The 14574-nt window shown below is 36.8% G+C and overlaps 2 protein-coding genes across 6 annotated transcripts in view; one reads left to right on the top strand and one right to left on the bottom strand.

Annotated features, from left to right (window-relative positions):
* Window positions 1–14574, bottom strand: part of AURKA (aurora kinase A) — a 117268-nt gene that overhangs the window by 17010 nt on the left and 85684 nt on the right. The window lies entirely within an intron of this gene.
* Window positions 34–10966, top strand: CSTF1 (cleavage stimulation factor subunit 1). 5 transcript variants are annotated; one of them, XM_072633482.1, is made up of 7 exons: window positions 67–133; window positions 1036–1186; window positions 2261–2457; window positions 3083–3360; window positions 3706–3903; window positions 4777–5167; window positions 8950–10966. In XM_072633482.1, the coding sequence occupies exons 3-7, from the start codon at window positions 2289–2291 to the stop codon at window positions 9207–9209; spliced, it is 1296 nt and encodes a 431-aa protein (XP_072489583.1). In that variant the 5' UTR covers window positions 67–133; window positions 1036–1186; window positions 2261–2288; the 3' UTR covers window positions 9210–10966. The 5 variants fall into 5 exon arrangements, with proteins under 5 accessions (XP_072489584.1, XP_072489581.1, XP_072489583.1 ...); XM_072633481.1 differs by having other exon boundaries at window positions 88–139; XM_072633483.1 differs by lacking the exon at window positions 1036–1186 and having other exon boundaries at window positions 34–133.

Raw genomic sequence — 14574 nt, 5'->3', positions numbered from 1 at the left:
ATATCGAGGCGCACGCGGTCCGGCTTATACGCATGCGCCGTGGGAGTGGTGCTAGGCGGCTAGTTGAAGCCTTTTGCCACCATTTTACAAACTCAGGTCTTGGCGCTGTAGGAGCCGGGCGGCCGCTGAGAAGGTACTGGTACGTAGCTGTGAGCGGGAGTTACAGCCTTTGCGACCCAGGGTCCAGGACCCAGGCGGGAGGGTCTGGAGTCGTGCGCGCGCTACTTGGGAGTTGGTCTGAGGGGGCGTGCCAGGCCGGGTGTGTGAGGGGGTCCGGTCCGAGGCCTGAGCCCCGGGAGACCCGAGGCCAACCCCCACCTCCCCCCAGGCTTGGTCGGGAGCGGGGACGCGCAAGGGGGTCCGAGAGCAGAAAGGTCGGGCCTGCGACTGGTTTGTTGAGATTAGGGAGGCATGGCATGGTCGAGCCTTCCCGCCTCATCCCCCTCCCCAAATACCGCCCATCCGAACCCTAGTCTGTTCTCGGGTCCCTTGCCCACCGCCCCCGAAGGAGGGACCGTCTGGGTATTTACCTTTGGTTCTCCGCCCGAGGCACCTGATTATGTTAATGTTCGAATTGAGATGCGCACTCCCCTGTAGCCATCCCCGCCGCGCCTGGCGGACCTCCCGGTGTCGTGAGAAGGAGCGGGAGCCCTGGGACCGAGGTGGGAGTCGTGAGTTCCGTCTGCCCCTTTGTCAAGTTACTTTCCCATTGTCTTCGGGTCAGTTTGACAGATGTCTAGTTAAGTGCCTCTTCTGTGCTGAGTACACAGACACAAAAGCCCCTGCCATCGAGGAACTTCATGGAGTTTTCTGTCCTCATGGTTTGTGACTGGAACCTGTGAGGAGCATGGTTTCCCGTGGCGTCCCACACCCCCACCCAATGGCCCAGAAAAGGGCCTCGTTTTCTTGTCTGCAAAACGAAGACTTCTCAAAATAATGCTTTTTTAAAGGATAAAATAAGGTTACAAAGAAAAACAGTGACATTGAGGTGCGTTTATCAAAGGTCCTTCCTAACTCAGCTTTCTTGTTGTTCAGTCATTTGTTTTTTCCAGTCCTGTCCAACCTCATTTGGAGTTTTCTTGGCAAATACACTGGAGTGATTTGCCATTTCCTTCTCCAGCTCATTTTACAGATGAGGAAACTGCAGCAAACAGGGTTAAGTGACTTGCCCAGGGTCACACAGCCAGTAAGTGTCTGAGACTGGATTTGAACTCATGAAGTTTTGAGTCTTTACTTTAGTTAGACAGGAGACCCTATTCCGCTGTACCACCTAGCTGCCCCCAACTCAGCTTAGCACAGGACAACGAATTGCAGATTTGAAGTCAGAAGACCTGAGTTCAAATCCCTATTCTGCCCACTGCCTGTCACCTCTGGACCTTGGATAAGTCACTTAATCTCTCCATGGCCTCAGTTTCCTCATCTGTAAAATGAGGGGGTTGTGTGGCATTAGATTTCCTTTCCATCCCCACATTTATGACTATGATCCTTCCAGACCTAATTCTCTAATCGGAAAGATCTTAGGATCCAGGTCTTCTAATTTTTCCTTTCCCTCCACCTAGGGTTGCCAAAATCAAAACTCCTAAACCAGCCATAATTTTTTCATTAATAAGAAGCAATGGGCAAAGCCATTCAAATATCAGCCCTAAGTCAGCTTACTCTCCCTCTTCATAAGTTAAAGCTCATATCATCTCATTCTCCTCTCTTGTTCCATCCTCTAGAAATCTTTTCCATTTTCCTCCATCTTGCTATGATCCTGTGTCATCTTTTTTCCCCCTTTTTCAGGTATCTTCTGCCTCAGGCCACCTTCCCACATCTTTACTTCCTTTTATCACTACTTGAACCTGACTGAATTCCTGCCTATTAACACTTTGCCTTATGTGACAGGGGTTCTTAATTCTGTCATTGACCCTTTTAGCAGTCTAGTAAAGGCTGTGAACTCCTCAACATAGGATTTTTAAATGAATTAAAAAAAAAAAGATTACAAAGAAAAACAATTATTGAAATGTAATTATGAGATTTTTTTTTGTTGTTTTCTTGTTTGTTTTTTTAGTTAAGGCCCCCACCCCCATCTATTATTACATTGAGATAAGTCTAGTGCTCAGTACTACAGAAGTTACTCTTCCTTAATTAAGTGGTTGTGGGCTAGTTTTAATATAGAGAGCTGTACTAATTATGTGAAGCAACACTTAGCTATACTGTGTATGAAACAAAACATATATATCATTGTTCATTTTCAGTTTCTGGGTCTCTTCATTTGCAGGTGAAAGGATTTGATTATTTTTCTCAAAATGTACAGGACAAAAGTGAGCTTAAAAGATCGCCAGCAGCTTTATAAATTGATCATCAGCCAACTGCTCTATGATGGCTATATCAACATTGCTAATGGTCTCATCAATGAAATCAAGCCTCAGTCTGTGTGTGCACCTTCTGAACAGCTTCTCCATCTCATCAAACTAGGTATCTTGCAGTTTGGAGCATAGATTTTTAGTTCATCTTTCAACGTAGATTTATTGCTCTAGCTATGTAACAGGTATAAGAGAACATCATTCTTCCTGAGGAATATTGTGGGAAGTGAGTTCCTGTAGCTTTTTTTAAGCTTGTTTTGATAATCATTGTAACTGATAAAGGAGAGGCAAAAGAAAACAGGCTGGAAAAAAGCAAAGCATTTTTTAAGGATATGTTCATTGTGGTGGCTGACGTTATTTTGAACTCTATTAAATTGAGTATATTTGTAGGAAATTGCTATAAATTTAAATGGTCAGCATTCTTTCTGAAAGTTGTTTGCATTTCCTCCAAAAAAACTTCCAAAATATCAATGGTAGGTGGCAGTAAATCTGATTTACTGACAAAACATCTCCTACCTATTGTTACTGGGCATCAGTACCAAGGATATCAGAAGAGCTCTAGAGAAGGAAGAAATAATTTCAGTACAGGTGTGTTATTCTCCATTTTGGCTTTCTCTTTATCCTTATTCCCTTGGGTTGTCAGCCAGTAGTCCTTTTAATTCCTGCAGTTTGAGATCCCAAAACTTTAGCTAGGCTTTTGAAATGCATATTCTTTTTCCCTCAATTTTCTCCTTCAGGAATGGAAAATGATGATAGTGCTGTTCAGTATGCAATTGGACGCTCAGATACAGTTGCTCCTGGCACAGGAATTGATCTGGAGTTCGATGCAGATGTTCAGACCATGTCCCCAGAGGCTTCAGAATATGAAACTTGCTATGTCACATCTCATAAAGGACCATGTCGTGTGGCTACTTATAGTAGAGATGGACAGTTAATAGCTACTGGATCTGCTGATGCTTCAATAAAGATACTGGATACAGAGCGAATGCTAGCAAAAAGTGCTATGCCAATAGAGGTATGGTCATGATATTTTTACCAGATTGGGAGCTGTAATTTAAGGCAGATTTGAAATAATGGTTTTTATTTTTTGGATGGAACCTGTGACTTCATTTATATAGGGAACTCCTAGTAAGGAAACTCCCTCTACTAAAATAAGACTGATACCTCTGCTGCCACTGAGATTAAGTGACTTGAACCCAGGTTTTTCTGACTTTTAAGACCAGTAACAATAAGTCAGTGCTAACCAGGGTGTCTTTATGTTTTAAGATTGTATAATAAGGCTATATATGTGTTTGTATGTGTATATGCACATAACACTGTACTTTTCTGAATGTGATTTTTTTCCCCCCTTTGCCACTAGGTCATGATGAATGAAACTGCCCAGCAGAATATGGAAAATCATCCTGTTATCAGAACACTATATGATCATGTGGATGAAGTTACATGTCTAGCTTTCCACCCAACGGAGCAAATTCTAGCATCAGGTTCAAGGGACTATACTCTTAAGTTGTTTGATTATTCCAAACCATCTGCCAAAAGAGCCTTCAAATATATTCAGGTTGAAAAATGTTTGATACTTGTTTTTGGTGCATATATTTAAATATTAAGTACACTGATGATAAGGCATCCTTTTTTTCCCCTCAAGTGATTAGGTAATTAAAAGCTATTCATAATACCTAGCCTAATAACCCAGGTTCAGCGAAATAAGACAAAAATTCATTTGCATTTCACTTTCTCATATATTGATAAGAACCATCATTAGTAACTAGCTTTAAGAAATAAAAGAAGGTTGGAACCTTGGTACGGTCTTTAAAAAATATTATTTCTACCACTGCCATCCCAACCACTTTACACGTACTATATGCTTAACATAAACTAGGTTCCTGGCTAGAAAATTGGTTCATTTGAAACCATCAAACTCTTTCTGAAAAGCAGCATCAGTTTATGCCTAATCTAGAAACTGTGGTTATAAGAGGTTAATAATAATATTCACTGACACTTCTTTTCAAAGTGATTGACAATCCTTTATTTAAATTTTGGGGAGTACTGGGACTGGCTAAGGAAGCAAATAGGTTTGGATTATTTACTTAGAGTCTGAATTGACCTAAGAAGTTGCTCGTCCAATTCCACTATTTATGGTTAAGGAAACAAGTTCAGAGGTGAAATAACTTGCCAAAGATCACACAGCTTGCAAGTGACAGAGCCAATATTTGAAGCTTATTCTTCTGACTCCAAATCCAAAGCTCCATTTCCATAATATTTGCATACCTTGTACCCAAAGATAACTTCATAATTTACTGACCCAAATTTACTTGGTTGGATAGTCCTTTGCCTAAATATTGTTTAACAAATTCCATTCTAACAACAACATTTCCCATATTTTACATATGTTTGTTTGCCATTCACATAAGTCTAATATTCTCTTTAATAGGAAGCTGAAATGTTACGTTCAATCTCATTTCATCCATCTGGAGACTTCATACTTGTTGGAACTCAACATCCAACCCTTCGACTTTATGATATCAATACATTTCAATGTTTTGTGTCTTGCAACCCTCAAGATCAACATACTGATGCAATATGTTCAGTTAATTATAATCCTAGTGCCAACATGTATGTGACTGGTAGCAAGGATGGCTGCATCAAATTATGGGATGGTGTCTCAAATCGTTGTATTACTACTTTTGAGAAGGCACATGATGGTGCTGAAGTCTGCTCTGCAATTTTTTCCAAAAATTCAAAATATATTCTCTCAAGTGGAAAGGACTCTGTGGCTAAACTATGGGAGATTTCAACAGGACGAACATTAGTTAGATATACAGGTATGTGAAAATAGTATATCGTATCACTACCTTACATTTGTCTTTGTATTTTAAATGTTTCAAAATGCTTTCACATTTATTATTTTGCTTAAGCCACACAGCAACCCTGTGAGTTGCTTGGCACAAGTATTATACCTATTTTATTTAATTTTTTCAATTTTTTAGCGTTTTTATTTGAAAGTTTTAGTTCCAAATTCTATCTCCCCTTCTCCCCTCCCCCCCAGACAGTAAGCAATCATATATAGGTTATACATGCACAGTCATGTAAACATTTCTGTATTAGTCATTTTCTACAATAAGACTGGAATAAAAAAAAGAAAGTGAAAAATAGCATGCTTTAGTCTGTATTCAAACAATATCAGTTCTTTCTCTGGAGGGGCAGATAATATGCTTCATCATTAGTCCTTTGGGATTGTCTTGGATCATTGTATTGCTGAGAATAGCTAAGTCAGTCACAGTTTTTCATCAAATAACATTGCTGTTACTGTGTACAATATTCACCTGGTTCTGTTCACCGTGCATCAGTTCATGTAAGTCTTTCCAGGTTTTTCTGAGATCATCCTGCTTGTCATTTCTTATAACACATTAATATTACATTACAGTCATATACCACGGCTTGTTTAGTCATTCCCCAATTGTTGGGCATCCCTTCGATTTCCAATTCTTATCCACTACAGAAAGAGCTGCTGTAGATAGCTTTGTACAAGTAGGACTTTTCCCCTTTTTTTCAGATGTCTTTGAGATAAAGGCCTAGCAAATGGTATTATTGAATCAAAGGGTAGTTTTATAACTCTTTGAGTATAGTTCCAAATTGCTCTCCAGAATGCTTGGATCAGTTCACAACTCTGCTACCAATGCGTTAGTGTCCAAGTTTTCCCACACCCCTCCAACATCCAACATTTTCTTTTTTTTGTCACATTAGCCAATCTGATAGGTGTTTGGTGGTGCTCAGTTGTTTTAATTTGCATTTCTCCGATCAGTAGTGATTTAGATCATTTTTTCATGTGATTAGATAGCTTTGATTTCTTTCTCTGAAAACTGCCTGTTGGTATCCTTTGATCGTTTATTAATTGGGTAATGACTTGTATTTTTATAAATTTGACACAATTCTATATATATTTGAGAAATGAGGCCTTTATCAGAGATACTTGGAAATCCCCTCCCCCCCCCAGTTTTCTGCTTTTCCTATAATTTTGGTTGCATTGGTTTTGTTTGTGTGAAAACTTTGTAATTTTATATAATCAAAATTATGTATTTTTATGTTTTGTAATGTTCTCTATATCATCTTTGGTCCAGAATTCTTCCCTTATCCATATATCTGATAGATAAACTATTCCATGCTGTCTTAATTTACTTGTGGTATCAACCTTTTTGTCTAAATCATTTGCCCATTTTGACTTTATCTTGGTATATGATATGAGATATTGTCTTTACCTAGTATATAATCTATACTATTTTCTAGTTTTCCCAACAGTTTTTGTCAAATAATTAGTTTTTGATGCAAAAGTTGGGATCTTTAGGTTTAACATGTACTAAATTACTGTGATCATTTATTATAATGTAATTTGAACCTAATCTTTTCCACTGATCCATTGCTCTATTTCTTAGCCAGTAACAGATATTTTTGAATAATTACCACTTTATAATACTGTTTGAGATTTGACCACCTTCTTTCACATTTTTTCATTGATTTCCTTGATATCATTGTGCTTTTGTTCTTCTAGATGAATTTTGTTATTAATTTTTTCTAGCTCTATAAAGTAATTTTTTGAAAGTTTGGTATGGCACTGAATAGATTAATTTAGGTAGAATTGTCATTTTTATTATTTTGGCTCAGTCTGCCCAAAAGCAATTAATATTTTTCCAGTTGTTTAGATCTGACTTTATTTATGTGAAAAGTTTTTTGTAATTGTGTTCATATAGTTCCTGGGTTTGTCTTGGCAGGTAGGCTCCCAAGTATTTCATATTGTCTACAATTATTTTAAATGGAATTTCTCTTTCTATCTCTTCCTTCTGGATTTTGTTGATAATAATATCTAGAAATACTGATGATTTATATGAGTTTATTTTGTATCCTGCAACTTTGCTGAAGTTGTTAATAATTTCAAGTAGTTTTTTAGTTGATTCTCTAGGATTTGCTAGCTATAACATCATATCATTTGCAAAGAATGATAGTTTTGTTTCCTCATTGCCTATTCTAATTCCTTTAATTTCTTTCTCTTCTCTTATTGCTATAGCTAGCATTTCTAGTACAATATTGAAAAACAGGCATCCTTGCTTTACCCCTGATTGTATTAATACCCATTTTATAAGTGAGGAAACAGATGAAATGATTTGCCTAAGGCCAGATAACTGGTATATAACAAAACTAAACTGGAGCCCACTTTATCCAGAAATGCATTTGATTACATATAGACCCAGGAATGCCATTAATTACATATAGGATCACCTACCTACTCTGATCAAGACAGTGATCCAAGACAATTCCAAAAGACCATGATGAAAAATGCTGTCTGTCTACCTTCAGATGGCATGCTTTTCTTTTTGCTTTTTTTCCCCCTAGCATGGGGAAATATGTTTTGCATGACTTCCCATTGCATTGATGTCTTATTGCTTGCCTTCTTAATGGGCAGGGGAAAGGTGAGAAAGAAAGAGAGAATGTGGAACTCAAAATCTTAAAAAATGGATGTTAAAAAGAAAAAAAAGGTTACTTATAGGATCATAGTTCTAGAGCTGGAAGGTGTCCCTTAGAAATCATCTAGTCCAACCTCCTCATTGTACAGGGAAGGAAGCAGACCCAAGGTGGTTGTGACTTGCCCAAAGTGAAGAATGTACTGTCAGAAAAGAAACAGGATTTGAACCCAGATCCTTTTGATTCCAGAGCTAATGCTCTTTCCATTGTGCCATATTATTGGAGTTGAATTCTGCCCAGTGTAAGATGGCTTCATTCATTTTAAAAGCTTTATAGTGTCCTGATTCCTTCTCATAAAACTTATGGAGTAATCAGAAGAAGCCAGAAAGTACATGAAGTTTTGAAACAGGACCTTAAATTTACTTGAAAACTTTACTTTTATCCAATAAGAGATGAGTAGCCATAGCAGACCCAAGTAACACTAATTAGAAGAATGATTTTAGTCTTGATTCAAAAAATAACTAATAGAAGAAACAGTGGAAATAATTGTCTAGTATCTGTTTCAATAATACTGTAATTAGTATTTCAGTGTTTAATTCTGCTTATTTTCTAATAAAATACATGCAGGGTCTTGCCCTGTGTCTGTATAGGACTTGCAGTTCTTGGTCATCACTTACCCTATGAGCTTCTTCTTATAGATGAGGTTGGACCATATAGTCTCTAAAATCCCTTCCTTTTCAAAGTACTAACACCATTTTATTTGTTGGGTTTTCATTCATGATTTTTTTGAGCCAGCAGGGTGCAGTATTCCTTAAATTGGCCAATTTTTTTTTTTTTAACATACATTAGTACTATTCGTTCTGGTTATGTATGTTTGCTGTTATTCTAAGTTATAGATATCATTAAAACAAAAGATTTTTTTCCAGTGGATAGCTAATTGTTTTTTATTGATGAAATTGAAGCATCTTTTGTCCCAAGAGAATATTTGAAGTAGCCACTTGAAATTGGAAGAGCTTGTTAACTTCAATTTAGAATCTTGAGGTGATGAGCTTTTATGGAATTAATGTGCTATAGCACTTTGATCATATACAAATTCATCTTGTGACAACTTAACATGTCTTCAAAAGTTTAACAGTCTAATATTTTACAGGTGCTGGTTTGAGTGGACGACAAGTACATCGAACTCAAGCAGTCTTTAACCATACAGAAGATTATGTATTACTTCCTGACGAAAGGACAATTAGTCTTTGCTGCTGGGACTCACGAACAGCTGAACGAAGAAATCTACTTTCCCTGGGGCACAATAATATTGTTCGTTGTATAGTACACTCTCCTACCAATCCTGGCTTCATGACTTGCAGTGATGACTTCAGAGCTCGGTTTTGGTATCGGAGATCAACCACAGATTAGAGATTCCTTTGAATATTTTCTCTCCTGCTTCCCAGTCTGCCCCGTTACTTTATATAGTATATATCTATATATAAAAAAAAACTTTTTAAAGTATTTCTTAATTCATTGTACCATCTTATGGCAGCTGTGGTGCCAACACTAGAGCCTTCCTGAATTAGTACAAAATTCTTTTTTTACCTTGATTTAGAATCATGGTGGAAAAAGTTGGAGATGCAGATATATGCAGTTGTTCCACATTCACTGATTATTACAGTGTGATCATCACTAAGTACAGTACTTACCATTTGCTCACAGTAGTTAATCCTTTTTATGAGGAAGAATTTTTACACTTTTTCTAATTCTGGAAACACTGTCATCAAGAATTGTCTTTTGACTTATTTGTCATCTAATGCACTGTTATCCTATTACATTGTATTACTTTAGGAAAAAATAACTTTGATAACTGCATTTGGTGCATTGGTGGTCCTGCATTTCTGAGAACAAATAATTGTGCCATATTTAAGATCTCTTTTAAAAATAACAGTTCTACCTAAAAAATATTCCAGTAATAAAGCTCAGATCTGCAATACCTAAGTATTACATTTTTACTTCATTACAACTAATTTTTACCTGTGACAAATTTTAATAATGCCATCTGTGTGATTCTTTTCGGTTTTTGCTTCTCTATATTTATGCTATATTTAACAAGGCTATGATACATGACAGTGGCCTGTAAGTTGAGAAGTCAGTATGTTACTAATATTTGAAATGTAGTACAAATTAGACATAAGAGATTATATTAATCTCTGTAAATTACATTAATTGGTCTTCCTCATGAAATCTTTAAATGATATTTTCCAGTTATTTTTAGCATGAATCGTAACTCTTTTCATCATTGAGGCACTTAATACCTACCTCTTATCTTTAAGATTTATGCAGTTAACTAACGAGTTACCTTTTTCTTAAAACCTTCTGAAGACAATTTCTACGGATTTAGTTAACTCTAGCCAAGACCAGGGACTAATCTTGAGCTTCTCACTATTCTGTCTTCCAGGTAATTGCTACAGTTTATGTTGTCCCAGTGATTAAATAATAGTAAACCAAAGTGGGGACACAGGAAAGTGCTTTTGACAAAAAGAAGTATTTTATAAGTATAGGAAAACTTAATCTTATAGGAATTATAACTTGAAAACAAAGTCCCTACACATAAAACAAGTTATTATAGTTTTCTATTTTAAATTCAGCTTTGGTAGACATGACATTATTTCTGGCCCACTAATGTACTCATTTAAGACCCATTTCAAACGTAACTGGTTTAAGTTATTTTTAAAGCATTTGTAATAGAGGATTGCCATGAAATCACAGAGGTCTTGTTTTTGGATTGGAGTAGGATTCATTCCCAAAGACTACACATTAAGAAACTACCTTCTGTTCTCAAGTTTGATAACTCAAGGTCTTGTTTTAAATCTTGGTGTGTAAATATGTAAATTAACTATATGATCTATAACTCTGAAGGATTTGAAACAAATACATTGTAAAATGTATTTGAAGCAGATATGTTGTAAAAAAAAATCAGAATATAGGATTTCTGGATTATTTTTCAAATTTTACTTTACAAGGTGACTTTAAGGAGAGAATGTAATATTTCTTCATTCTTGCATTCTTAGGGCATAAATACTTGAACTGGATGATCACATTGAACATATAACAAGTTTATTTGAATGTTCAGGTTCATAAATTATACATGTTCTTGAATTAAAATGATTCATATGTCTGCACTTGTTGAAGCTTTATATGCTTTGTCTGATCTGATCGCAATATATTTTTGAATATACAGATTGACTAAAGAGTTTTTAAATATGTTAATGTTCTAAAGTCACACAAGTACCAGAAATATTGTATGGCAGATGTCATCGTGACTTAATCCACCTAATACTAGCATTCAACTCTATTCAACTTATTACTAAGTAATACTCATTTTTTTAGAATATGAAGAATAAGTTTTATTTGTGTGATTCTATTTTGAACTCAGTCCCTTGAAGGAATTATTTAAATGATTCTATATTTCAGCATCAGGATGAATTTATTGCTGATGCTCTTCCTATTCCCTTGGTGTGTGTTCCCAACCCAGACTTTCTCTGGACTTGACTTTCAGTTGGCCAATGTTGTAGAACCTATATTTCTTTGATACTTTCACTGGTTTTGGATATGTATTATTAGGATCTACATCTCTGTATGTCAAATTTTCTTAAGAAGCATAGAGAGGAGAGTTGTCCCTAACATGAACTTTATTCCTTAAACATTTGAATTGGGAATATAGAGAACTGAATGAAAACTGTAATCCTTGGCTTGCCAGGGATGTTATATCGAAAAGTTACATAATATCTTTAAGTCTCAATTTCCTCCTGTAAAATGAACACACTTGCCTAGGTGGTCCTTATGGTCTTTTTCACCTCTAATATGTATATAATGATTCACACTGGGAAGATCTGTTTCAGTGGTGATAGCTAAGTCCTTCCATACTTTAGATGATTTTTTGGTTACTATGACCAAAATAAGTCATTGATGAGTTGCCAGCCTTTTGGCAATGAAGCTTTTAGGTGAGCAAGGCTGTTTTGTTGCCTGTGGCTCAGACCCACATTGATGTCTCCCCTGCTTGGTATAGAACCCATCATAGTTTGTGTCCAACTAGAATAACAACCTTCAAGAACTCAGTGTCACACCCATACCATAGAGGCATCTGGAAACTAAAGCAGGGGAATGTCTGGTATTACTTACTTAATACCTGTCACTCCTTAATGCATTTTTAAATGTCTTCTTCCTTTTTCTTTCTGTCTCTTTGCAGACAGCCCACCAACTATGCTCTTTTTCTTTCACTTGGTGAGCTTTTAAATGTGGCTGCCTTCTTAGAAATTTTTTTTTACTCCTTTTCCTCTCATCTTTTTGATGTTTAGAATTTCCTGTCACTCTTCATCTGTCTGGTTATTTTTCTCTGGTCTTCAGGTTTCCTTTCATTGTTTTCCAACATTTCCACATTGATCCTTTCTGTACCTTTTCTTTTACATCTGCCTCACTCTCATCCTTCCCTTTCCCTAGCCTTTGCTTTATACCTTTTTCTATTACGTTTTTATTCTCGTCCATGAGATTGGATTTATAAACAAATCCAAATTCATCAATTTTACTTGGTTGCACCAATGGCTAAAGGTTCCTTATGTACTCAGACCAAAATCAAGAGAAGGCACATAGCCTCCACAGAGAAAAATTTAAGTATTTTTTTTCCTTTGGCCTGGAAATTCTGGATTTGGGCTATATTCCTGAAAGCTTTTATTTTGGGGTTTTTTTTAGGAGGTGACCAGATGATTCGTTAAACCTTGCTCTCTGTTTCTAGATCTTTGTAGGTTTTTTTTAATAGTTTACTTAAATATGATGTTTAGTCTCTTTTTGGGGGGAGTAAGGAAAGTGTCATACCTTTCAGGTAGTCTAATGATTCTTAAATTATTTCTCCCTGATCTTTTTTCACGGTTAGATATTTTTGATACCCTATACTTTCTTTTCTACTTCTTGCACCAAACTTAATTTTTGTTCCGATTATTTTTTCCATAACTCTTGTTTATTTTCCACCAACACTTTGCTTTCCTTTCCAATTGTTTCTTTTAGTGCACTCATTTATAAAATCATTTTTAGCTCTTTTTTTGAACTCTTATTCAGTCTCTTCCAGGTATTCCAATTGACCTTAAGGGGAAGCTATGTTTTTCCTCTGAGGCTTTGCTTGTAGTTACTTTAGAATCATTCTCTTCTGGATTTGCGTCTTGAGTGCCCCATTTGCCGTGATCGCTCTTTTTTTTCTTTTTCTTCTTAAATTATTTGTTTTCAGTGTTCTACCATCACTTCCATATATCATAGGTTTTTTTTTCCCTTCCCTTCCTCTCCTTCCCTTTTCCCTCCCCACTCCCTCCCTGAGACGGCATACAATTTTATATAGGTTCTACACATACATTCCTATTAAATACATTTTCACCTTAGTCATGCTGCATAGAAGAATTAAAATGAATGGGAGAAACCATAAAACAAAACAATACAAAAGAAAATGGTCTGCTTCATTCTGCTATCCAATTCCATATTTCTTTCTCTGGATGTGGAAAGCCTCAAGAGTCTATTTTTAAGTCCTTGCATTGCAGTGAAGTACTAAGTCTACCAGAAAAATTCCTTGTACACTGTGGTTGTTGCTGTGTGCAGAGTTCTCCTGGGTCTGCTCCTTTCACTCAGCATCAGTTCATATAAGTCTTCCCAGCCCTCTCTAAAGTCTTCCTGTTCATTATTTCTTATAGCACAATAGTATTCCATTACAGTCATATACCACAATTTATTCAGCCATTCCCCAGTTGCTCCAAGGGACTTCCCCTTGATTTCCAGTTTTTGGCCACCACAAAGAGAGCTGCTATAAATATTTTTGTACATGTGGGACCCTTTCCCATTTTTATGATCTCTTGGGGATACAGTCCTAGAAGTGGTATTGCTGGGTTGAAAGGTATGCATATTTTTGTAGCCCTTTGGGCATAGTTCCAAATTGCTCTCCAGAATGGTTGGATCCTCTCACAGCTCCACCAACAATGAATTAGTGTTCTACCTCTCCCACATCTTATCCAACATTTATCATCTTCCTGTTTTGTCATGTTATCCAATCTGATAGGTGTGATGTGGTACCTCAGAGTTGTTTTGATTTGCATCTCTCCAATCAATAGTGATTTAGAACATTTTTTCATATGACTAAAGATAGCTTTAATTTCTTCCTCTGAAAACTGCCTGTTCATGTCCTTTGACCATTTATCAATTGAGGAATGACTTGTATTCTTCATGATAGCTCTTTATGGTTGAATTCTTCTGTTTTTACTTACTCATTCAGTGTTGCTTGGTTTTTGGCTTTGTATTAAGATCAGGTTCTGAACACTTCTGGAGGGAGTAGATGGTCTGTCATTGGTCCTGCTTTCTTGTGGTATTGAGTGTTGTATTATTCAAAGATTGTAGGAATAGCTCAGACTAGAAATCTACAAGTTTTCAGTGAGCCTAAACTGGACTGATGCAGGACAGAGTACAAAGTATTGTTCTTGTGGTTCTATTTCTGAAACCCTAATCTGCTTCTCTACTTGCTGCTTGGTTAGTACACAACTGAGGGCCTGAGACCATGCCTTGCACAGAACCACCATCTTTAGGCACAGGTCTTTTTGGTCAGTTGTGACACACCTCTGGGCTATGATTAACACCTATTTCTGTTCTCTGTACAAGGAAGGTCATGCCCCTCTGTACTGGATCTTGGCAAACCCTCTTTTAGTGCCCACACTGGAAGTCTCCACCTGTGCCCCTAGCTAGACACTAGTCCCCCAGGACT

Source organism: Notamacropus eugenii, chromosome 1 (genome assembly GCF_028372415.1).
Source record: "Notamacropus eugenii isolate mMacEug1 chromosome 1, mMacEug1.pri_v2, whole genome shotgun sequence".
NCBI lineage: Eukaryota > Metazoa > Chordata > Mammalia > Diprotodontia > Macropodidae > Notamacropus > Notamacropus eugenii.
The sequence above is the reverse complement of the archived record's forward strand: the minus strand, read 5'-3'. Positions and strand labels throughout refer to the sequence as shown.